Source organism: Erpetoichthys calabaricus, chromosome 11 (assembly GCF_900747795.2).
Source record: "Erpetoichthys calabaricus chromosome 11, fErpCal1.3, whole genome shotgun sequence".
NCBI lineage: Eukaryota > Metazoa > Chordata > Cladistia > Polypteriformes > Polypteridae > Erpetoichthys > Erpetoichthys calabaricus.
In genome coordinates, this window is record NC_041404.2 from 136424783 (window position 1) to 136450611 (window position 25829).

A 25829-nucleotide genomic window follows, 5' to 3' on the forward strand; every position below is an offset into this window, starting at 1 on the left:
GCGATATGGATGGCATGCAGTTAAGAAACACCAATGTGTAAAGAATCCCGATCCTGGTCTGCTGTCTTAACCGATGTGAGAAGGCTTCATGGGCGCACACCCGAGCGATGGCCATTCTTGAGATCCTTTTAAAACACAAGCTAGACGGCCATGTCAGAGTACAAAGAGGTAACATTGTCACAGCCTGACTGCAGTGTGGCCTCCAAATGTATAGGTGAACGTTTTCATTGGTGGTCTTGTGTGCATTTAATCCATGTTTGAATAAGTCGGTGTCTTCACACCACATTTGCCTGGAGAGCACAGGATCATCCGGTGGTCCGCGACTCCTGTGTCCTTTGGCAACTGTGTGTGTGTGAACACAACTTGTGGGTTTTTCTCAAGTCTCCTATGTGTATCCTTCAGAAAATTCACTGATTGCATTTTCTAATCTGATGCCAAAATCGTTGCTTCACATTTTTAAGCCCACCAGGGACAAATCATTTAAAATAAAAAAAAATAAAAAATACAAATTGCAGTCATATGCTGGAGAAACACTAAGCCGCTGAGCAGCTTTTATATTTTAACTGGTTAGTTGAAGAATCTGTGAATTCAGATACCCACTTTTTCCAGCAGTACCAGTCACATGTGTTCCATGAACTTTTTTGACTTTGGATCTCCAGTAGGAAGGCATGGGGTTCCCCCTCAAGGTCCACCCGTGTTTAGTAAGCCGTCACTTTCTAGGCTGCCTTACGTTGTTTCACCCTGGTAGGAATGTAATTCGGTGTGTTTGTTAGTCCAGACTGCCATGCCATGGTGGCGGACCCCCTTGTCAAAGTGCTGGCTGCATGTTGTGATGAATGCAGATGGGAGATTTATGAAGTTAAAAATGACGCGTGTGAGGCAAACCGCTGTGTGGCGTGTGATACGTCTCGAGTTTTTACTTTGTTAGTGTGGAAGAGAACCATAAAGGGGGCACCTTCATGTTGGCCATCTGATTTCCTCTGATGTCTCCACAGACATTATGGATAGTCTTTGGTTCCAGATTGGCCTTTCCCACACAGAGTCACGGGGTCTTTGATTTGTTCATTTATTGTTTGTCTAATCAAAGTCAAGTTCTCCCTTCGGGCTTTCCGTGTTTTGTGTGCAGCAGTCTGAAGTGCGCTGCATTTGGATGAGGTGAAGGTATTTTATTTGAGGTGCACAGTCGTGTTGAGTGACCATGTGTTTCTTCATGAGTGACATCACACGAGGGTCACAAAGACAACACAGAGAGGCATAGCCATCAAATCTTTATTTGATTTTGTCTGATACAGAGATGTTAACAAGCGGCACAATCCATGGTAGAAAGCGACCCAAGCAAAAAGCAAGTGCAGGGACAGCCCGTCTATTACAGATCTTCTGGGGGATCTTCAATAACAAAGTTTATTAATAATTAAATATTACCAAAAAAAAAAGTTAGTTATTCTCAGGGTGCATTAAAAACCTGACTAAAGGGGCCCTGAAGTCGATGCACGCGAGTCGGCGTGCCCCCTGGACAGCCTCAATCTGGCAGGCTGGCCAATGCCTGAGTGAAAATACACCCATAACTAACGTTCTGCCAACACAAAATGATTGTCATGCCAGTATAGTGCCTTCTCACGGTGGCAAAAATGGCCACTCAAGGCCCGGTACCATGCACAACCATGAGAAAAGGCTGACTTACGGGTGACGGCTTGGGGGACTGAAGACGAGTCCGCCAGCAGACCCTGAGCCAGAATAAATGAAGGATAAGGAAAAATGCAGCAGACACCCGATTATCCGTTTGGCACATTTGAAGGACTGGGTGGGAGCACTTTTTAAATGGCATTGCACCCCTCACCATCTTTGTCCTTTTATTTTGGCTCTGCGGTTCCCTTAAAAAAAAAAAGAAAAAGAAAAAGAGGACGCCAACCACGTAATAAGGTGCAATAAAGGAAAAAATTGTTAATCTTGAGGAGTGGCTACCGAGTACTTGTGAGATAAAGAACATTAAAAGTAGTGCTGAGTAAAGAACTCGCCCGCCAGTCTGTTTTAAAGTGGCATGGTGCACATAGCCTGCCTCCGTTCAGTGCCCACCCCTCCCCCCAACATCTTTACAAAAAGCCAGCTGGGGTGACACCAGCTGACACCAAGTGACCAAGGCCGCGTTTGCCTTTCATTAAGAACATTAGCTTAAAGGTTGGTGCCCACCCCCCTTGCCCTTGACTTTTGAGGTGGGTGTCGTTCTTTGTTAGTCTCGATTGAATTGAGGAGGACACGACTCTGGGATCCCTGAGTAAGCGCATAGCAAGCCTTCATCGTGCCAGCACGAGCTTCAAGGCAGAGCAAGTGTAGAAGTTCCCTAGAAATCGCCCCCTGCGTATTAAAAAAAAAATCAAAATAAAAGTTATGTAATTTTAACAATAAAGTGCCAAGTAGAAGGGAACGGGAAATGCCCTCAACTCTGGGGACGCAAGAGAATCGCATGCTGCCCGCTTGAACTTGACCAAAGTGCTTCTGAGGGGCTTTGAGTGGCAGCAGGTCTGACCGCCATGCCAATGCCCCTCCAGCTCTCCGTCAACTCGTTTCCACTCGGATCATCATTCACAAGTCCTTAACCATGTGCAGGCACACACAGACACACACACACACACACACACACTTGAGCCCAACTGCTTGGTGTGCCTTGGGCCTCCGGGGCCACACGAGGTCAGCTGGTGACCAGCGCCAGCTCGCCAAGCTCCAAAAGTCAACAACAGGAACACAATCAGAAGGGGCGTCACTCGGACTCGAGCGGGTGACGGGCTCCTCCACAAGAATAGCATGTGATGATCCTGAGCCGGAGGAGCTGTGCCATCCATTGGCATGTGGAACAGAAGCTTCTCCAGATAGCTGCCTGTATAAAAGTGGTAACTGCCCAGCCTGCTGGGTCGAGTTTGAGCTTTGGTGTGTAGTGGCATGGTGTTGAGCAAGGGGGCGCTATGTTCTCAGCATATCTGTATTGGGGTGCACCTTGTTCTTTGGCACTGTGGGCTTTCTCTTTTTCATCGGGACGGTGGCTGTGTGTGCGGGGTGCCTGAACAAGCTGCTGGGCGCAGTGGCTTTCCTGTCCTCAGCCTCGCGGTCAGACTGGGGGTTCATCAGGCAGTACTTGTTGAGCAGGATTCCCGTCATCTGCACCCCTTTGCTCCTGTTGATGCTCCTCTGCAGGAGTTCCAGGCGACACTCGGTCTGGTAGACGTCCTCGGTGACTTTGTTTACCCGGTCAAACTGGAGTAGCAGGGCTTCGAAGACGGGCAGGAGGCGCAGCATGTTGGCCTCGGTCTCGGGTCTCTCCTGACAGCTACCCGGCGGCAGGCTCTCGGCCTGACCCGATAAGGTGGAGTTGAAGGAGATGTCCGAGGCGGTGTCCGGAGTTGGCAGGCGCAGAGATTTGGAGGCACTGGACGATCGGGAGGGCAAGGGCTCCATCCCTTCAAACTGGACTCTGTGGCGGAACTGTGGGAAATGGGGAAGGTGGAGAAAAAGAAAAAGTAGTTAGGAACATCACACAAACTTGAGGAAACTCCTCCAGCTCCACACTGCAGGGCCCTCACTTGATTAGCCCCCCTGATGCACCCATCCAGAGTGGGCACACAGGTGCACATCACTGAGTGGCCAGCGACATAACAGGACGTTAGAAAAGTCTGGACGAGAGCAGGCCATTCAGCCAGTCCTGTCCACTTAACTCCTCCAAAGTTAACACCAAGTCGAGTTGTGAAGGTCCCTATAGTCCTGCTGTCCACCACACTACTTGGTCACTTATCCTGTGTGACTTTGATTCTCATCTTAATGTTTGTGTGACATTTACCTTAACAAGTGTCCAGCTGTGTGTCCCCGTGTTCTTATTGAGCTCATTTTAATGTCACCGTCTCGACCCGCTGCACTGATTCCCTTCATCATTGTGCACACCTCAGTCAGGTCTCCTCTTCATCACTGTGAAGGCTCTGCTCTTTTCATCTTTCCTCCTAACTCGCTCCCTGTAGCCCTGGACTCAGCCGAGTCGCTCTTCTCTGGACCTTCTCTTGTGCTGCTGTGTCTTTTTGGAGACCACAACTGCACCCAGGACTCCAGATGAGGCCTCACCAGTGTGTTATGAAGCTTGAGCAGAACCTCCTGGGACTTGTACTCCACACATCAAGGCGCTATATAACCTGACATTCTGTCAGTCTTCTTCATGGCTTCTGTCCCGTCTGCCAGCTGATAGGGACAAGTCCACGTAATGAGGAGGATTTCAGTTTTCAGACCTCACTTTTTTACTTCCTACATGTAAAACTTTACATTTACATACAAATTCCTGTCACCGTTTTATACCCTCGTCCCCTCTTACGCTCCCTTTGGTTCCCCTTCTTGTGTCTTCACTCCCGTGATCTCAAGTTTCTCTTCTCTGGACTTTCTCTGGTGCTGCTGTGTCTTTTCTTTGGTTTGTAATATGAGGACTGCGGACGAGGCCTCACCTCCTTGACTCGTACCAAGCACATCAGGGCGGACGCTACATTCAGTAACTTGATGTCTTAGTTGCCTTCTCGGTGGCTTCTCTCCGATCAGGTTGCTTTACTGTGTTCATCTCCTTCAGTCGTCTCTCCTCGGTTGTCCGCCGTAATGCTGGATCTGCCCTGTTGCTCCTCTCTGTCCTTCCTCTTGTGCTGCTGTGTCTTTTTTTGTGTTCCGGAGACTGCAGCGGAGGCTTCAGAGGTGAATTATGTCACTTAAGTGTGGACCCCCCTTGGCTTGTCACTCTGTGTAACCTAACATCGTTTTCAGTCTTCTCGATGGCTTCAGTCTGACTGTCATCTCCTAAACTTTAAGATTCACCTCCCTCAGTCTTTCCTCATCAGTTGCTCTCCATGGCCCTGAATCGGCTCAGTGGTTGTTTTCTAGTCCTCCTCTGGCGCTGCCAGGGCTTCATTAAACCCGGGCACACAAGAGCAGCGTGTCACCATCGTCTTGGACGTGTTTGGGTGGCACTGGCAGTTGGCACCTTTTTCCATTCCTGTTAAGGGTGGAATGGCTGAATGTGTAAGCCTGGCCGATGGAGCCAACCTCACATACATGAAAGATGGAGGAGGAGGAGAGAGCGCCAGACCAAAAGGAGAGGAAGACGCCATCAAAGAAAAAGGAAAACGGGTAAGAATTCAACCCGCGTGGACAACGTCAGGCGAACCCGAGTTCATTTCTGGACAAACGAGGTGAAGGCAGTCGGGAGAGGAGCCGATGGGCCAGCACTGGGACGGTTTAGTGGTGCGTCCCCCTGAACGGGAGGTCCGACTCGGCGCAGCAGACTGGAGAAGTTCATCTCTAACGGCGGACATTTAAAGGACTCGGACTGCTCCAGCTTTTCTTTCCTCTTTCCCATATGTGTGTATTAGTGGTGGATCTGGTTGAGTGTTTTGGGTGGTGATTTGCGTGGGTGGGATTCACAGAGCGGCCGTACGTATATTGGGGGATTTGTTCGTTGTGTCCACTTTCTTCTCATTTGTTATTAACTCGACTCTGTCCTCACTGGTGTGTTTCTGTGCTTGTCGTGTTGGTCGCTCGCGGCCCAAATCATTTCTTTATTTCATTTTTTTCCTGCCGCTCGAGGACGACGGCACATCTCATAATGGTGCCAGCTCAGAGGGTGGTACAAGTCACCTTACACTTGATGACCAGTTCAGACACAGCTGATGATCTTGATGATTGTTGGCCTGCATTTCTAGATGGTTCTCATTCTTTCACTTGATGCTCAGCAGATGTTGCTGCTGCTCCTCTTCTTCTTCTTCCTATTATGATGGTCTTCTTCGTCACATACAATAGTTGGCTTCTATGATTTGCTTGACGCTCAGCCGCTTTTTAGTTTTTCCAGCCACTGGCTTTCCACGTCCCGACCACAGGCCACTTTGCTGAGGTTGCTGCCACCTCCTGTTTTCCAGATGGTATCGGGTCGTGAGGTTTCAGCTGAGCCAGGAGTTTGTGACCTTAGCATTTTATGTAAAGGGATGGAGACGCAGCCTCACGGGGGTCCAGGTGGGCCACCATATCACCTAACAGCCTTCTCAATGGAGTCCCACACGTCTGGGGACAACCCGTTAAAAAGCGAGTAGTGAATGGGGGTGCAGTCCTGCACTGCAAAGGCTCCGCCCTCAGGGAGGCCGTCTTTCTAAAACACCCGCCCACAATTCCTCCGGTCGACGAGTTCCTAAAAGCCGCCAGGGTTTCGGGGAGAGAAAATCGAGAGCTAAAATGGCCGCCCTCCTTTCACAAGGTAACTGGAGTGTAGTCGCCCGGACCACCACAGCTACTGGGTGGGCTCCTGCAGTGAGGTTTACACGTCGAGGGCGACCTTAAGCACCACACTGAAGTGTGGCATGGAGTTGGTCACGTGTGAGGATGTGCTGCAGGTTACGGGCTCAGTAAATGGGGTCACTGGGTCCCCAAGACACTTGGTTTCGGGTGTGCCACTGGCACTTGGCATGGGCACATCATTTAGTGGCCCCCACACTGGGCCACAGTGTCTCGTATGTCCCAGTGAGGGCTGGGCTCGTCACCCTGTGGTGATCTTTAGGTGGCAGAGTGTGAGCCTGAATGGTGGCACATACTGTACCTCCTTGGCCTTGCTGATGCCCATCCACATCTTTAGGCGCCGCACAAACAGCTCGACCATCTCGTAATCCTGAGGCTCGATGGCAGGCCGGTACATCTCGGCGCGGACCAGGCTGTAGTTCCGGATGAACACGGCGGCGAAGATCTTGATGATGATGCAGGTCTCCAGGCTGACGTAGCTGATGTAGAAGAGGCAGACGAGCGCCTGCTCCGGCAGGTGGACATGCAGTGACAGTGACGCTCGGGCCACCGACAGCAAAGACATGGTGGCCGAGCCCAAAGTGCCAAAGGCTTCCAAGTCTGCGCAGAACATCTGGAACAAGAGAGGCAGTCTGGTGAGTACCAGGGGGTATGGGGGGAGGGCAGCAGCAAATCACCCGGGTTCAAGTTGGGCATGCATGGGTGGCATTCACAGGACACTTTATTTCAGAGCTGCAGCTGCCAGTAGTAAAAGCATCTGCATGTTCTGGCCAATGTCAGGTGGGCTACCTCAATAGTCCAGAAGATGTTTGGGTAGAAACAGCGGGCACACAGACTGGTGACCACACCTGATGACACCGGCGTGGGCTAGGCCTCAATGATCCCCTCCACAGCCTTAGGTGGCATTAACAAGAATGGGCACTTCATGCTGCCCACGCAGCGCACTTTGTTAGGAAAGTCACTGAAAGGGGCATTGTTGGGGTGAGTGGGCTAAACGGGGAGCTCAGCGTCGAGCACTGGCACAGGTCAATGTCAGGGTTACGAGGGCCAGTGCCATGAGATACCACCTCGCCAAAATGGAGGTCTGACCCATCGGCTTGACGAAGAAGCTCAACCCCGTGAAAGAAACAAATGCACGCCCCGGACTTACCAAATACCCGAGCTGGGCAAACGAGAGGAGGACCAGCGTGAAGGCCATGGCCGCGCCAGCCAGCTCCCGGGCGGAGTGCCACACGGTCTTACCCAGCACTGACCACTCTCTGAGGAAACGCAGCTGGCGAGCCGCCTGCAGGTAGACGAGCACAAGAGGTGTTAACAGACGGGTCGGGGGGGGTGCCCGCCATCCACACCCACAGCCCCTCGAGTTTACCTTCAGGGTGAGGAGGAAAAGCAGCACGGCGGCCGAGTCGCTGAAGAGCGAGCGCAGGAAGGCCACCTGGTAGAAGTCGGTGAAGCGGCCCCTCTGGGTCAGCTGGTGGTCCCACTGGCGCTCGGCGGCACTGCAGCAGACAAAGTGGAGGAGCAGGGCGGCCGCCGACAGCCCCGTGATGACCAACTGCAGGAGGTGCCAGGGCCGGCGCAGGTACGAGCAGCCCTGCCTCTTCATGGACTGCGCCTCGTGGACCGCAAAGTAAATGACGAAGACCAGCAAGAAGACCTGCAGGGCGAGAGGGTGGCAGGTGGGCACTGGGCTCAGGTTTGAGTTGTATTGGGCCTCACCAAGACCCACTGGCACGGGATGTCTCCCTCTACCCTGCACCAGCTTGGTGGGCAGCAGGTGCCTATCAAAGGTCTTCAGAGCCCCCCCTGCGGCCAGCTTAGTAATGTTGTGCCACGAGTTGGTATCATTCATTTAGAGAAACCCCCTGAATGGTTATGTGGCAGCCTTACCATCATGACAAAGAGTAGGTCGACCCCGGCCCCCTGTCGTGCCAAGGCGATGACACTGACGTCCAGTGATGTGTATGCGCCTCCTGCCGGTGGGAACTCGGCCAGAAACGTGACCACCGCATAAAGGTCCGTGTTGGTGTTGTAAAGTGTGAACTCCAGAAAGACCACCCGGGTCCTGCAAAAGAGATGAGCGGCTTGTGAACGCCACGTGGCACCACGAAGATGAGTCCGTCTGGCACACTCTGCACCGACTCACCGACTGTCCAGCCAGCCCCAACGCCGGAGGCTTTGCACGATGGCACCAGCATCACGGCTGTTGTTTCCAAGCTCCTTCACGAAGCCACCGCTGTCGTAAATGGACAACTGCCCCCAGTGCCAGACCCTGCAGGAGGGACACGCGAAAGAGCGGAAGTCAGCGGCGCGGCCACTCGCATGCAGCCTGGTGACGCAGACTGAAGGTGCCACTCACCCCGGCAGCCCTGGAGGGACATACGCCCAGACGTCACTCGCGTTCATCCTGGCCACCCGTGTGTTTGCACTGGAAGTGCTGCCCCCTGCTGGGCTCCTGGCATCCTCTGCTAACTCTGAGAAGGCAAAAACAACCATCAGACGACTGCCTGTGCAACAGCGCCACCTGGTGTGACATAGACATGTTTATAAAAAAAAAAAAAAAAAAAAAGGAGGAGGAGGACTGTCACCAACTGTCACCTGATGAAACAGGGCTGGCAAACACATGAGAGTGAGAACACAGAGTAGAGCGCCAAATAGTGGTACAAAAAAGTACTGCATGGGCATACAAAAAGGTATAAATAAATAAATGGAGTGCCATCTAATGGGCATAAACAGGTACTGCAGCGTAAGGGTGTGGTGTACCAGCCCATTTATGCCTCTGTGTTGCCCTGAACACTAGTTGGCGAGGGTTGTAGCACACAGGAAAGTGGCAGCAGTTCTGCCCCCCAGGACCACCGCCCCTCTTGCGCCACATTTTCTTCGTAGACTAACGTTTTTCCACTTTGTCATAGATTCCCCGACTTCCAAACTGATGCCAGTTGCTCTTTTACGCCACGGATTGGCACCATCTGCTACTCTTTGGAGTGTTGTGATGAGGTGTCGTATAAATGTAGATTTTCAAACTTCTCTGACAAGTCTCTTCTTGGTCCGAGATGAACAGAAACGCAGCTCAGGAAAGACTTTGTTACCGAACGGGCAGGTCAGAGTCATAGGGGTCTAAATGGGGTCCGCATTGACGTGACGGGACATCAAGTCCCATTTCTGAGGCGGTGAGCGTCACATGACGTCCCACACCATGGAAGTATAACTCAGCCATTAGGAAACGAAGTGGAGCGCCATCTAGTGTACTGCATGGTGAAAGAAACACATTAATAAATGGAGTGCCATCTGGTGGAGATGAAAAGGCACCGCATGTTCAAGTAAGGCACATAAATAAATAAAGCAAAGTGGCATCAACTGTAAGTCCAGACCAGCGCTACCTGGTAAGACATGAAAACACAGAAACGTCACAAAGTGTCATCTGCGGAAATGCAAAATGTGTCAAGATATGCTAAAGAGTGCCATCTAGTGGAAAGAAAAAGTGGTGCATTGTGGGAGTAAGGTGTACAGGTAGCACAGTGGAGCGCCCTCTAGTGCCAAATTCTACTGAGAAGTATAAATAAACCTAGCAGAGTGGCATCTAGCAGGGCATTAAAAGTACTGCCTGGCCAAAGTAAGGTGAGAAAATAAATAGAATAGAGTGCCACCTTGTGGAGGTAAGAACAGCAATCTGCAAAAAGAACAGGCTGCTTAAATAAGGGTGGCATGCCATCTACTGGGGTAAAAAAAGTTCTGCATGGCACAAGTGGACTGCCATCTACTGGTGGGGTACTCAATGAAGATAAGGACACAGGAGTGCCAGCTAGAGGAGAAAAAAAAACTGCATGGAAAAAGCAAGTAGCGTAAATAAGTAAGAGTGGAGTGCCAACTAGTCCTATGCTATGCCCTGTGAGTGCCAGCAGTGTAAAGAAAGCAAAGTAGTGCCATCTAGAGTCAACACAGAAGGGCAGCAGCAGGTGACAAAGTCAATGCAGTGCGCCATCTACTGTGGGCAGACAGCAACTCGTGTGAATCACTATGACAGAGTGCCATCTAGTGTGCAGAAAGGGCAGTGCAGGGCACCCGATGTCAAGACGGCGAGCAAGCCAAGTAAATCCATTAGCGCATTGGCACAGACAGTAGTACTTTGGCAGGATGGTGACGTGTACACAGTATGCGCTTGGCATTGCCCTTTACCTGCGCCCACTTCTCCTTACCGTCTAGGGAGCGGACCTGCCGCAGACGCGGGCTGCCCAGCAGGACGTTGCAGGCGTCCGTCAGAGTTTTGTTCCCGTACAGGTAAGGCAGCAATGTCTCCGACAGCCAGATCCAAAACTCGTGCGGCCTGTGGGACGGGCACAGAAGTCAGCCTGTTAATGCCCAGAGGGCGAGTGCGCCAGGTTGGCACTCCAAAACACCCGTCGCCTTACTTGGAAATGCTGCCAAACGCCGTCGACTCGAGCTGCTGCTGAACGAGGCACTGCAGGCGGCGGGCATTGGTGTCGCCGAAGGAGTCGCCGTAGTTGGTTAACAGGATGACCAGCAGGAAGAGCATGTAGACGAGGAAATTCTGAAACATGAGGACAAAGGTGGATAGCAGCGGGCAGCCTGCAGGGGGCAGCACAAGCCTCAAGGCTTCCCAGCGTCTCATGCCAACCCTCCGGGCCTCAACCATCGTACCTTCAGCATGGTGTGCAGCATTTTGACCTTTTTGGCCTCCTCCTTGGCCTGAAAAAGAGCGAAGCCCTGGGGGGGCCGCACGCGGGTGACCTTCTCGGAAATGTGCTCCACCTGCGGGTTCTCCACCAGCGTGTCGCTCTCCTCGGGGTACAGCCGCTTGATGGCCAAGGAGAAGTAGAGGGCTTCGACCACCACCTGCGGGCATCAAGCAGATGAGAGGTTAGAAAGGGGTCTTCGCTACCCTCCGGACCACCGACCAGTGACCCCCTCTGGGGGTCTCGGATGTGTTCAGGCCCTCTCCCGGTCATGTGACACACGTACTACAACATGACAGTTTTTGGACGGACCCCCAACCCACTCGGGCCAGGGTGAGCGGACCACCAAAAGTGCTGACCCCCGTACCACCAGGCGGGTGAAATTGAGCAGAGGAAGGCCAAAGAGGCACAGCGGGGTGAGCAGGTGGGACGCAAAAGATCCATTCATGTGCTGTGGGGGAGGGGCTTACGAAAAAAAGAGGTGACAAAAAGAAAAAGGTGACACTCATTTGGATGACCCTCTGCTGCCCTAACACAGGCCTTCCATTATTTGTGCCCACTTTCTCCCACAGTGTGGGCCACATGGCACACAGGGAGGGTGCCAGTTAGCAGTCAATGGGATGGGGACACGGGGAGAACATGGCGGACTTGACCTGGGATTTGAACCTTGGCTCCTCGAGTATGGAGGCAGCTTCACCAAACACTACCACCCACATGGTGCCCGTGCCAAGTCAGGAGATGACAGGACCAGCACCACGCATTGCATATGAACGTCCAATGAGAAGAAAGCCTCCCGAGAGTAACGAGACCACCAGATCTCACTTCAGGTAGCCCACAGTCATGTCAATGTCCAGTCATGCCACTGTCACCTGAATGAAGACCAGGCTCTGCCCTGACGACCCATCGACTTGGGCGTGGCATGTGCTGGGGGCACCAAACCCTGGCATACCTCCCCGCTACCCACAACAGGCCCAGCTTACCTTCAGGGGCTCCAGCACCAAGAAAGAGGCCAAGAAGCTGAAGATGCCAGAGATGAGCCACTTGAGCGCCACTTGGGACGAGAAGCCCACGCCGATCCAGACGGAGACGCCAAAGGCGCCAGCGCACATGAGGAGGCCGAGCACGTGGGCCGTGTGGCTGCACCAGGGTGGGAGTAGCGCCAAGGAGCCACCGCCGTCTGCAGGTGAAAGGAGAGACAAGAGAGGGGCGGGTGACCCGGCCGCTCACTCCAAGGAGGCCCCCACTTTGGTGCACAGAAAGGGGGTGCGAGGGGTGCCCATTCATCACTGAGGGCTGAACTTGATGGAGGAAGCTGAAGGGTCGCTGCAGGGATGTGGCGCCTTACCTGCTGCCTGGGCATACGCTGACCTTGACGCCAGCTGGCATCTCGACGTCCTCGGCTCGTTCAGCTTCTGCAGGATGATGACTTCGGTTTTATCGCCAAAGACCGTCAACCTGCGGAAAACATCACAGGGTCAGGTGCAGGTAAAGAAGTGACCACCGGGCATCTGCACTGGCACAACTTTTCCTCATCACCCTCCTTTTTATAACTTTAAAGGTTTGTCTCCCTCAAACTCTCTCATAAATTATGCCAATGAGTGGTCCTGGGGTTAGTGGTGCCACTTCATCAAATCCCATGCCCAGCTGCCATATATATGTAGAGTTTTCATGTTTTTCTTGTGTCTATATGGGCAAGGTGCCCACAGCCCCAGGATGTGCCTGTGAGGTTCCTCGCCAATTCTTAAACTGGCATTGTGTAGGTGAGTGGAGGTCCCACTGGGGGCTTCTTCAGGGTGTTTTTTTTTTGTACTTACAGCTCCGATTCGCTTGGAGAGAGAAACTGGTCCATGTCCATCAGCCTTGGCGCCTGCCCATGCCCATCAGCCAGGATCTTCCGAATCAAGTCCTCATCTGTTAAGGCAATTCAAGAAATTAGCCACGTGTGCCACCTGGCTGGTGCCCACTCTCCGCCCATCCCGCTGATGGGACACTGAAGGTCCTAAAGTGGTAACCAAACTGGTCTGGCATATCAAGATGGCACACTGCCCACACCCCGTCACTTGTCTGTAATGTTTTCTTATTCAGGGTCATCTCAGGGGGGCTTAGGGCTAAAAGGGGCAAGAAAAGGGTTGTTAATGGGCAATCAGAACATAACCCACAAGGGTGAGCAGGTGGGCCAGCCTCATACTTGGGCACCTACTAATAAGAGAGATGCCACCATGTGGGGTGGCATCAGTCAGGGGCAGCCACACCTGGAAGAGGGAGATTAGAGAGTAAGGGACAGACCCCCGTAGAAAAGCCAGGGAGACTGGGGGCCGCCAGGGGCAGCGCTGCCAGGAAGCCCACAGGACTCGCTGGGTTGGGGGGGGGGGGTTAGTCTTCACCCTGGCAGCAGCGCCAATTGTAGGATGCCCCTTTGAGGTTAGAGTTGGCAGGTTAGGGACTGGCAAAGGCTCACTGTCATTTTTTTTGTTATGACATTTTTGTGTTTTGTGCCCACCCTGTTTATGTTACATAAAGCCTTTATTTTGGATGGTAAAGGGTGGCATACTGTAGTTTGACCCAAATGGTCTCCAGTTTGGTCACTTTATCTCGGTTGTTGAATGGTTTTGGTTTTTGCTGGGGACCCGGACCCCCAACCTCTGAGAAGCTGGACGGCGCCCACCCACCTGAAGCGGTGAAGTATTTGTTCCTGTGGCTGTACAAGTCGTCTTCCTCGGGTGCCAGTGTCATGTCCACGCCCAGATGCCGACTGCCCTGGCCTCTCTTCAGCTTGGGCAGACTGTTGACCACGATGGACGAGTCACTGAGGAAGTCATTCCAGGTGGGCACCACATCGGGGGAGGCCATCTTGTGTAAGCTGAGGAGCAGAAGAGAATGATGGTGAGCCACCAAATGCCAACAGGAGGACCTCGGCAGGTGGGCACAGCTGAGTCCTAAACTCATCGACTAGTGGACCAAAGCCATCTTTGACCCCTCGTGTATAGCAAGTGCACCCCAACCACAACCCCCCCCCCCCCCCCCCCCCCAAAAACTGCCCAATTTCCTCTGAACACAAGGCCTGGTGCCCAATCAGCTCCAAGGGATGCCACCCCAGGGACCCAGCTGGGCTGCTGACTGACTCTCATGCCAGCCTGGTTTTAGGTGGGTGCCATCTGGACACTTTCCCCCAGACTTTGATGTTCAAAGGTCTCAAAAGCATGGCACTGCCATCCTTACCTCTTTGACAGTGCAGCAGAGGGGTCCGGGTTGGTGTCATCCGGGTAGGCCTGTAATGAGATTCGGCCATTAGTGTGGCCTGCCAGCTTTAGACAAATGGGCATCGTTAGTTGAGGCCAACCACCCCCCCCCAGTGCCCCCATTTCAGTGCCTGCTGGGCAGTTGACAATTGGCCAATGTAAAGCCCACCCTCTCAAGAGCAGTGACCAGTGGTCAAATAGTGCCAATTCCACCTGTGAAGCCCAGAAAATGCCAGCACAGTGAGCGGTCACCTCCGTGGCGATGCCCGTGAACGTCATTAAAGAGCTGCCAACGGTCGAGGTGTCCAAGTCGTCGTCGATCTCCAACGCCTCCTGGTCGGCTTCTTCAGGGGGCAACTCAAAGGAGGCCTGAGAGACAAAACAAGAAAACAAAGTCAAAGTGGCAGACCCCCCCCAGTGGGGCTCATGTGCCCGTCTCACATGGGTCACCCTCTGGCAGGAACACGGAATCCCGTCGGTCAAAGCCGGCACTACGCTCACGTGAACAGGCCTGGGACCCCCAATGATGAGCGCCGAGCGGGTGCACCCCAGGTTGCAAGCTCACCTTGCTGCGGGCCATCCTGAAGAGCGTCAGCAGCAGCAGGTAGACGGGGTACACCAGGACGCAGGTCAGCAGGCCCACGGCTGCCATCTCCCCGTTCAGCGGCACCAGGTCTGCCACGGGGCCGGGACTGGGAACGAAACACAAAGAGTGGCGTAAAAGACAGAAAAAAGGAAGAGAAGACCACCTGCATCGGACCCCCTTGGTGACTTGTGAGTGGCCCACGGGACAAGGACACTCGGGCACCCGACTTGCTTTCTATCTTATATAACGGACAGCATTTGGGCACAAGGTTCCCGTTCACAGTTCTGCTATCCGTGGCATACAGAGGAAGGCATCGAAGGAACAGACTGGCATCATGCGGCTTGTTCTGCTTTGGCAGCTGCCAGGCTGTCGCTCACTGGCACTTCACTTATGTTTTCTTCACCGGGTCACTCTGTGCAGTGCCATTGCTGCCCAGTGCCAACCCAGTGTGGCTGCGCTTGGCCTGAGAACAAAAGGGCCACTGGGGACGTTGAGGGACAAAACTCCGTGCCAACATGTGCCCCTGAGAGACAAACAGCAAAACATCCCCTCCTTCCGTCAGAACACATTACAAGCACCGACGCTGTGCCCGGCTGCCACGCCTGAGCGCCTACTGACTAAGGTGTGCCCACAGAAAGGCCTTCTACACTGTGGATGGTAACCCAATGATGGAGCACAATGGTGGAAGACCCTCCATCATGGAATCAGACGCAGCCAACATATTCAGCCCAAAGAAGGAGCGACTGCCAGCGGTCACTCAGACGGTCAAAACGCGGGCAGGCCCTGAGCGGTCAAGCTGACCGACACTAAAACGACAGGCAAGCCCACCCCCACCTACCCACTGAGGCCATCTGACCTGATCCAAAGTAAAGGGCCTTCAGAAGGGGCTCTAGTCTGGTGCCACCTCGGCCGGACCGACTGACCGCATTTAAAAGGAGCCCACCTCATTGGCTACTGGCCAGCTGAGTCGCCCCACGTTAGAACGAGCCAATCGAGCTGAAACGGATCAACACGTGTGTGAGGGTCCGACCAATCAGGCGCGCCGACCGTTCTGTAATGCATTTAAAATACGCTGAGCCCGCCCCATTTAGAATGTGCCGGAAGCCCTTCCAGCTCTTAATATGCCCGCGCCTAATGGCAGCCATGTGCAGTAAAAAACAAAAAATAAAAATAATCCAAGTGACCAATGGCACAACAGCAACACGTCACGTGACACGGAGCATCCACAGGTCACCTGAAAATGACCAGAAAGCCTCCACCACATTAAAATAAGCAGACCTGACAGTTAGCACGAGCCCCAGGACCACCAGGCTGTGCCAACTTCAAATGTGCATGAGCCCCTGGACCACCTGAGCCGAGCCCATTCCAAACTAACATTAGCCACGGGTGGGCCGCACAGACCCAAACTCAAACACACAGAAGCTGCTGGCCACCCAAACTGACGGTGTGAGCCTTCACCTTGATAGTGGGCAGCTGGAGAGAGCTGAGTGCGGCCCCCTGCACCCACTGGCACCTGACCAGAGCGTCACTCGACTCAATGTGACCCCACGCTGCAGGTGACCACGTCTGAGTTGGGGCAGGGACAATTGGAGAAGTACAATCGGCGCAGTGGTCAGCAGGCTCGCCTACCTTCTGTCCGTGTCCACGACGATGCCGTACCACAACGAGTTGGTGACGAAGAAGAGGAAGAGGAGGACGGCGCAGCACGTGGCCCTCTGAACTCGGGTGAAGCGGCTGCGAGCAGGACGGTCCCACAGCGAGAGCCAGATGTGCTTCTCTGAAAATCCTCTGGCCATCTCCACCATGAAGATGCGGGTGAATCGCCGGAGCTCGGCGTCCGCTGCAGAGACACAAAGGCGGGGGGCTTACTTACTGGTGGGCTCCTTCATTATCTTTCAAGCTCTTTCCTGGGCTGGCATGAACTTATCAGCCAAAAGGATTCTGAGAAAGTACTATCTAATTGGGCAGAAGAAAGCCCACCCTTGACCTGCCCCCCATTTGTCCTCTCGGTGACATCTGAACACCAAAGTGACAGCCCACCTGATCTGAAGGGAAAATGAAGTTAGAAACCGGAGCAGAATGGTGAGGCCAAGCAGATACAGACTGGATGGCACCGTGTCTAAGGTGGCACCGCCAGCTCCTCGGACAACTAAACAAGCAGGAGAGTGGGCCAGGACTTACTTGCAGCCAGGATCTCCTTCTCCACCAAGCCACCGTTGTCATCGTTGTCGACGGAAAGCCAGTCGTTGATGAGGAAGAAGTTCTTCTTGCCACTCTGGAGGTCTTTGACGATGACATACTGAGGGAACCAGGAGGGACTCAGGCCTGGAAAAGAAACGGGAGACGGGCGATGACTGCGAGTGGCACGGCGCCACCACTTGGTGACTGTGGGCGGCATTGCCCTGCTGTCGGACAGTCCTGTCACCGTACTGGAGTGCCCATCAGCTAAAGCCACACTAATGGCTGCTTGTCCTCCTCCAGTGATGATTTATATAGCGCCTTTCCAACTAAGGAGGGGAAATAACTGGACTTTGGGACCCTACAGGAGCTGACGTGACCCGAGGCTCCGAATATCCAAAGCACAAGCCCCCCACCCTGGGCCTCAATTCATTACAGCAAGGCACTATATAAATGGCATACACTTGGAGGTGCCAGGCAGCACATCTGAGGGTTCCACTGGCAGCTGGGCACCCAAGGAGATATAGCAACTTTCACCCTACCTTTATTGTCGTGCCAGATCTGAATCTTCCAAATGTTGCCGAGACTGTGGTCAGTTGCGATGTGAAAAATGTCCATGCTGTTCCGCACAAAAGCGTTCCTGCCATCCAGATGGCGATGGCCGCTCCTCCCGTCGCTGCCGTACAGGCTGATTCCTACGTGAGCCGTGGTCCCTACAAGAAGGCACAACAGAGAGGGGCACCCGAGACCCCAGGGTTAGGAGCACAATGAACAGAACGAGCCTGACAAACACGGAGAAGCCATGGAGTCCACCAGGCCTGCCTGCTCAGCTGATCCCAGCTTGTCCTACACGTCCGTTTGTGACGTTGGCAGCTCCACAACTCCCTGTGTTGGCACAGACTCTCGTGACCCCTGGCATGAAGAGCAGGCAGGCCATGGAGTTGAGCCAGTCTGGGGTCTGTGGACCTGCACTTCAGAGTGAAACACGGCGTCCAAATCCGAGATCGGAGCACCGCAGGGGTCTCCCTGCCACTTTTATGGGTTTATCAGGAGAATTCATACAAAAAAACGGAGTACATGTTTGAGAACAAGTGGGACAGGACAAGGTGACAAGTGAAGAACTCGGAACAAAATACAAGCGAGTTACCAAACTCTAACCACTAACATCAGAAATTCACGGAACAAGAGGGTCTGAGGTGGGCCGAGGTGGGCAGCTCACTCACCAGCCAGGAGCTGCACGTGTAAAAGAATCTGGACTGAGATTTGATGCCATGCAGTGGTGGCATCGGCAGACCCGATTGGTCGAGAAGGTGTCTCCATATGCACAGGTGAAGGTCCACCAACTGCTCCCAGGTGCTCAGCAGGATGCCAGGCCATGCCAAGCATCCAAAGAAGTAGGTAAAACCAAAAGTGACGTCTGCCCCTTGGGCACTGGTACCACACTTGCTCCTCTCGGGCACATTCCCGACGGCCATTGTGCCGCTCCAACGTCTGTTCTTCTCTGTTTCTCCATTTTATTTTCCCATTTCCTGCTCAGGCTCTCGTTGGTACCTCAGGGGGCACGACGTCCCAATTGAGGACCAACTCGCCATCAGACCCAGTCCCCCCATTAAACATCCCGGAGCCGCACGGACCCTAATGTGTGTCACTGCCCACCTCTTTTGCATGTCCCGCCCCCTAATTACCTGCCACTTGCACTTCCCGGTCAGGGCGTGTAACACACAATCTGCCCAATTTACGTGGCCCCTCTAATAAACTGGTCGGACCACCACACAAGTTACAAGCCTGTACACGGACGCCCTGTTGAACGTTCTCTGAGTCTCAGATCTAGAAGGCTCCGCCTCCTGACTGTTATCACCCCTCCTCCTGCGCATGCCCCGCCTCCTAATTGTCTTCTGCTTGCACTTCCTGGTTCCTGGCGTGTCAGGTGATCACAACAATAAAATGCAATGAAATTCAGATATCTGGCCCCCTGAGCCTGGCTGTGGACAGTCACCGTGGGACCACCAGCACCAACATGTTATACTGCAGTGCATTTTCACGTCAAGAGTGGAGCTTGGGACAGCTGGCCAGTCAGGCCTGCCAACAAAATGACACTCGTCATGTGCCACACGGCCAAATCACAGCCATCTAATCTAACGGCATTCTAACACTCCCCGCGTTATTAAAATGGAGACGTTACGGACGGGACGCCTTCACCTGAGGGGTCTGCTCACCTGATCCTCGCCCCCATCCTGTCTTCACCTGGATCTCGTACTTGTAAAGTCCGTCCTTGCCACAGAACGGGACGACCCCGACGTGCTGAATGTCGATCAGGTCCAGCTTGCACACGATGACGATGACCACTGAGACGGTGATGAAGCACATGGTGCAGGTCAGCAGGACGATGTAGTTGAGGCCCGGCCGAGGAGGCTACGGAGGAATGCAAAAGGCAGGTCTGTGAGCAACGGTGGCGGGCACAGCCTCTGCAGGACCACCAAGCTAGAAATCACACAGAAACAATGACATCCCACCCAGGGGAGACCCCAAAATGGGGTGCACGAATGTCTGCCAGTGACCCCTGAAGAAGAGTGCGTGGCAGAAATCACCTGCACGTGCAAACACGTGACCACAGCGTACTCAGAAATAGGCCTGCCCACCAGCGGGCACCAGCAGTGAGCTGCCGAAACTGCAGTGGCAGACGTTTGAATACGACGAGAACGAGCAACAAATCCTAAAGAATTAAAAAACCGACGTTAGAATAACAAACGAAGAACCGAGTATGCGGCGAGATTAATAAGGAATGGATAATGAAGTGGAACCCGACCCTGCCCGGGGTCACCCTATGCTGGCTGGCATCGGCCCCAACACCCCCTCCCCCAAAGCGGGTTACAAAATGGCTGACCACCTGACCGATAGCCGCGTCTTACCGAGTCGATTGGTCAGTGCTAATAATAAATTCATTAATAATCAGGGATTAGTAGTTAACTCATTAATAACCAGGACTAATAATTAATTAATAATGTGGTACTAGCCAAACATTCATAACAATGTAATTAATAAGCTGCTAATTGCCTGATGACATTAATACATGAATTAATTATACTCTATTATCAGCCACAAACTAATCATTAATTAGTAACCCGGTATGAGCTGAAGGTCAATCCTTAATAATCAACTAGTAGGTCAACATTAATAACTGAATAATTAATAATAAGTATCAAAGATTAATAAATAACTGATAACCCCCTACTGTCTAAAATGACGAATTAACTCCACCTGATATTAATCCAAGATACGTAACTAATTCAAGAATAACATGTTGTAGGGTCAAGATTATTAATTAATTAATATCACGCTAATAGAGCAATGGTGCTAACTAACTGGTTAACGGCTCTTTACTCTGCCGATATCGCGATACTAAAACTGACTTCATTCATTCATTAAGAGTCTGCCGTTCACTCAGATTAATAATCTAGAAGGCCAATCAGGTGACAGAGCGATGCCAATCATGAACGGGCATCAGGTGACGATGAATATTCCACTAATTAGCAGGAAAGGCACGACGGTGACAGGAAGTGGCGCAGTCGGCCCACCATCACCAATCACTGTGATGGTGAATTCCTCGAGTTAATGACTGGACTGATGCCCTGGCGTAGCCCCCAATTACCATCAAGAACTCACTGGCAGGCTAATCAGCCCCCCCGCTCACAGATTAATGTCCACCGCTCATAACACGGAACTAATTAGTATTGAGGTGCCCACCGTAATTGAGGTGCGGTCCTCACTCCACCGAGAGGCCAGCAGCCCACCACTGGCAGACGTCTGGGAACAGACACAGAGCCCCATCAAGTGGCGTTAAGGCGCTATATGAAATACTGAAATGAAGTCCAAACAGTTTTCTGGGGGATAAAAGCTGTAAGCCCCCCCCCCCTCCCAAATACCTCAGGGGGCAGAGAAGTTTCTAGAATAAGTCAAATCAATGGGCCCCCTGATGGGCATGTGGTGAAGAGGAATGTGAAAGTGAAGAGGAGGAGGAGGAGGAGGAGGAGGAGGAGGTACACAGACACGGAGGCCCACCTCACAAGCCCCCCTTACAGAATTCCCCCCCCCCCCTCCATTTCCTCTTCGGGCCCCCCTTTCAGTCACAGCTGCTTTTTGTTATTTCCCACTTTTTTTGGAAAAACATTTGGGTCCCTCAGAGAGACGCACAGAACGGCACGCCGGGGTAGCTGGGATGCAAGTGGGCGCCCTGCCCAAGCACTTACCGGAATTATGAACTGTACTGAGTTGGGGGGCACAATTAAGCTGGCACCAAAGGCTGTGAGATGCTCCGTCTGGCACACGGCCTTCAGGGGGGTGGTATCCTCCAAGGGTACCATGCCATCAGTCTTCCAACGCTTGTCCTGATCGTCAAAGTACTGGCACAGAGAGGTGTACACGCCCAGCTGCAGGTCCACCGGTGCGGGGCACTCGTTGGTGACGTTCAGATAGTAATCTGCGGTGGTGTCTGAGACCCTGAGGGCAGAAACAGGAAATGTGCAGGAGGCCTTAAAACTGGGGGCTTGTCAGCGTGACCCTGGACCCTAAAGAAACAGCAAAGCCCACTTGGCATGTTTAACTAACCCCGACTGGCACCGACTCCTGGCTCAGTGCCCGGCCTCATAGAGCTCCTCACATGTCGAGGTTTCTTAAAGTGTGACCCAATCTGGACCTTTTTAGATCAGGGTGGGGTGCCAATCCCCCTTTGAGAGTCGTCACCGACTGTCACAGTGTGTGACGATTACTTAAACACCCCACATGGACCCATTGCGAAACAACACTTTGTCATCTCCTACAACGACGGGTCACAATGCCACACGACCCAAAAGGTGCCAACCCGCAACGAACCCATAGCTCAAGAAACGATGGTCTAAGTGAAGCATTTTAAATTGGGGTCCACGGCCCACCAGCCCACACTCTCATAATGTGCCAGCCTGAGGCCTTCTTGTAGAACTGAGATGGCGCGATGGGCAACTCTGATCTTGAACTGCGACTAGCGGGCTGGTGGATCTGAAATGCGCTCACAGAGACCCCCCTACCCGCCCTTCAGGTGAAGGAGAAATCAGAAACACAGCAGGTGGTCCTAACACTTCTGGCTCTCCGCCCTTCACGGCCGCGGCAGGCGCACTCACTCTGGGGAGATGAAGAAGGTGTAGAGCTTGTGGTCGGCCCCGCTGCCCGAGCTCAGGGTGATCCTTCTCTGGGAGGTGCAGTTGTGCGCCTGCTGGCTTTGCCCACCATGGAGACAAACGCTGATGTAGGGTTCTGCCCTGCCGCCCAGCGCTTCACCTGTGGAGAGGACAGAAGTCAGCCCCTCTTCATCGGTGCCCAGCCCATTTCCGACATGCCCAGCACTTACCGTCTGACAGGTTGAAGGTGACCTCAATGTGCACTCCGGCCGCCTTGTTTTGGTTGCCCGTCTTCACCACGACTGTGACGGAACTCCACGCCTCGACGTGTTGCACCCCAGAGTGCACCTTCCTGGCGCCGGTGGTGTTGGACACCGTGACCTTGATGGCCCTGCGAGATCCCAGGCTCTGGATGGGGATCTGAGTGCCATCTTCTGTCTGAAAGGCCATGGAGGCCACCTCTGTGGACACCGAGTAGTTGCTCACGTAGCTGAAGGGGAACGGGTTGGAGTGCACTTGGAAGAGTACCTGGATGACGTCCGTCCTGTCCCCCAGGGTGCTGTTGAAGTCTTTGGGGATGGAGAAGGGGCACCCGGGGGCAGGCAGGTAGCAGAGCAGGTTCAGGGGGTCGGCCCGGATGCCCTTGGTGGTGATCTCCGACCCGCGGAGGACCAGGGGCTCCTCGTTGAGGACGCGGGAGTTCATGAGAATACGCATCAGCTCCGAGGACAGCGTGTAGGCCTTGGACGCCAGTAGCTGGTGCTGGTCTGTGCAGCAGTGGGACTTGTCTTCTGATTCTTCAGGGTCTGCCTTCTGGTTAACAACATGAATCAGGTCACCTGAGGAGGATGAGGAAGAGGAGAAAAGGACGAAGGTCAGCTGTGACAAACTCCTCACCTGAGCCCAGCAATTTCAAACAATTACAGCCCAACGTCGGCTCACAGGACCCCACGATCTCACCAAGGGCACACCATTCACTGACTGGCATCACCAGTTCTCCAAGCAGACTAGAAGAGTCGAGAGCTGCGCTGATGGGGGGCTTGAGCAGCATGATGGTTTCTTCTGGGTGTCCCATTGTTTTAATTCCACCAGGCTGGACTGAGCCACCCACTGGCCACTGTCAGGAATTCTCGACCTGGTCATGGCTGCAGGGGGCGCCCTTCAGTGGGTGCCATGGTAGGAGGAGGAGAAGAAGAAGAAGAAGAAGAAGAAGAAGAAGAAGAAGAAGGGCATCACCCAGCGTGGCGCATTTCAACCCAGGGAGCCTCATGGTGGTGCCTCCCAAAACTAAGAGCCGTGTACAACGGCCGGACAATCCACTCCCCGCCACGAGGGGGTCCGTACCACTTGGATGGCTTCACACCCTTCACTCAGGTCTCATTTCAGTTCAATCAGCTCAGACATTTTCATGAAACTCAATTCACAGGCAAACCTGAAGCTTCACGTTGCAGAAAATTTGCAAAATTGTGTTTCGCCGCAACAGAATTTCGTTCTGTCAGCAGCCGTACTCTCATCTCATCTCACGCCTTCTTCTTATTACAGTGCAGAGTGTTAAAAATGGGAGGCCGACTAGTGGACTTAAGCATTTCAGCGCCGCTAAAATAGAAAAAGGCAGCAAAACGAATTTTAGGTGCAATTTTGTGAAACTGGATACAAAACAAAACGACACCATCGCACTCCTCACTACACACCGGTGAAGGCCTGTCCATCTGACTGCACCTCCACGAAAGGCAGAAGAACCTGCAAGCTCCATGTGGGCACACAAGCCAGCCGAATTAACCACATGACACTCTCAAACCTACTAAATCAAATTCTCAGGAATCATGGAATCTCAGTTCTTCCACCAGCTCACTACGAGCAAAAAACACCTGGAAACAAATAAGAGAGGGGAAGTGCAAAAACCCTGGCACAGTGAACAAGACTCAAAATAAACCAAAGTGAGGCCTTCAGTTTTCACTGGGGTTCTTCCTCTGGTTTATGTTTCCATTCCTTTTCCTTGTTTGGATAATTTATTATGACTCCTGAGGCCACGCCTCCAAGTAACCAGACTCTGCTCTTAACAACTCCTGAGGCCACACCCCCTAGTAACCAGACTCTGCTCTTAACAACTCCTGAGGCCACACCCGCTAGTAACTGGACACATGTACTAACAACTCCTGAGGCCACACCCCCTAGTAACCAGACTCTGCTCTTAACAACTCCCGAGGCCACACCCCCTAGTAACCAGACTCTGCTCTTAACAACTCCTGAGGCCACACCCCCTAGTAACCAGACTCTGCTCTTAACAACTCCTGAGGCCACACCCCCTAGTAACCAGACTCTGCTCTTAACAACTCCTGAGGCCACACCCCCTAGTAACCACACTCTGCTCCTAACAACTCCTGAGGCCACACCCTCTAGTAACCAGACTCTGCTCTTAACAACTCCTGAGGCCACACCCCCTAGTAACCAGACTCTGCTCTTAACAACTCCTGAGGCCACACCCCCTAGTAACCGCACTCTGCTCCTAACAACTCCTGAGGCCACACCCTCTAGTAACCAGACTCTGCTCTTAACAACTCCTGAGGCCACACCCCCTAGTAACCAGACTCTGCTCTTAACAACTCCTGAGGCCACACCCCCTAGTAACCGCACTCTGCTCCTAACAACTCCTGAGGCCACACCCCCTAGTAACCAGACTCTGCTCTTAACAACTCCTGAGGCCACACCCCCTAGTAACCGCACTCTGCTCCTAACAACTCCTGAGGCCACACCCTCTAGTAACCAGACTCTGCTCTTAACAACTCCTGAGGCCACACCCGCTAGTAACCAGACTCTGCTCTTAACAACTCCTGAGGCCACACCCCCTAGTAACCGCACTCTGCTCCTAACAACTCCTGAGGCCACACCCCCTAGTAACCAGACTCTGCTCTTAACAACTCCTGAGGCCACACCCCCTAGTAACCAGACTCTGCTCTTAACAACTCCTGAGGCCACACCCCCTAGTAACTAGACTCTGCTCCTAACAACTCCTGAGGCCACACCCCCTAGTAACCAGACTCTGCTCTTAACAACTCCTGAGGCCACACCCCCTAGTAACCAGACTCTGCTCCTAACAACTCCTGAGGCCACACCCCCTAAAATGCTGCCATCATAGTCAGGAGAAATGGCGTCATTAAAGTAATTATACCGTCGTGAACTGTAATTCTGATTACGAAATAAACGTGAGAAATGATTTTCTTGTATTCAAAAACCCCAAAAATCAAAGTTTAAAGAGCTAAAATATCTGAAAGAGGAAATAAAAATAAAATTCCACCCAGAATCGTACAAATGACAACTTTTCTACCTGCTCTCCATTTGTTCTCGTTGGCTTTTTGAACGATTTGCTTTCATTTCTGGCTTTGGATGCGACTATTTGGTTTGGTTCCAAATTCCGTTTTATCACATATTTCTCTCGATTTTCATTTTACGTTGCAGTTTCTGTAATTTCACTTATTTAAAAACATTACAAATATTTTTACATCTTTGAGAGTTCAGTTATTCAATCCTCATTTCAAAAATGTTTCTAAGCGACTTCCTCGGTCAGATAAGCGGCAAAACGTTTTTTAAAGAGAGAAATCGACGTGCAGGTGACCGGCGTGACTTCGCTCTCGATCTTGGGCCTGCCTGGATGACTGAGGTAACACTCCCAGAGATCTCCCTGTGC

General features: G+C 52.8%; 1 protein-coding gene across 4 annotated transcripts in view; it reads right to left on the reverse strand.

The window, feature by feature from the left end:
• Positions 1–1253: 1253 nt before the first annotated feature.
• The window catches only part of pkd1a (polycystic kidney disease 1a), a 112932-nt gene continuing 88356 nt past the window's right edge, over positions 1254–25829 (reverse strand). The window contains exons 24-47 of one of the 4 annotated variants that reach the window (XM_051934131.1): positions 22375–22983; positions 22148–22304; positions 21242–21491; positions 19211–19406; positions 17537–17707; positions 16998–17141; positions 16446–16656; positions 14796–14922; positions 14483–14599; positions 14211–14260; positions 13661–13851; positions 12806–12902; positions 12337–12446; positions 11972–12168; positions 10957–11151; positions 10707–10846; positions 10494–10621; positions 8657–8771; positions 8444–8569; positions 8188–8362; positions 7667–7954; positions 7448–7582; positions 6599–6910; positions 1254–3474 (exon numbers count right to left, since the gene is read on the reverse strand). In XM_051934131.1, coding sequence (XP_051790091.1) covers positions 2956–3474; positions 6599–6910; positions 7448–7582; positions 7667–7954; positions 8188–8362; positions 8444–8569; positions 8657–8771; positions 10494–10621; positions 10707–10846; positions 10957–11151; positions 11972–12168; positions 12337–12446; positions 12806–12902; positions 13661–13851; positions 14211–14260; positions 14483–14599; positions 14796–14922; positions 16446–16656; positions 16998–17141; positions 17537–17707; positions 19211–19406; positions 21242–21491; positions 22148–22304; positions 22375–22983 — 4760 coding nt within the window. In that variant the 3' untranslated portion in view covers positions 1254–2955. Of the gene's footprint in view, positions 3475–6598; positions 6911–7447; positions 7583–7666; positions 7955–8187; positions 8363–8443; positions 8570–8656; positions 8772–10493; positions 10622–10706; positions 10847–10956; positions 11152–11971; positions 12169–12336; positions 12447–12805; positions 12903–13660; positions 13852–14210; positions 14600–14795; positions 14923–16445; positions 16657–16997; positions 17142–17536; positions 17708–19210; positions 19407–21241; positions 21492–22147; positions 22305–22374; positions 22984–25829 lie in introns of all 4 variants that reach the window. The other 3 variants (XM_051934130.1, XM_051934129.1, XM_051934128.1) reach the window with 3 other exon arrangements.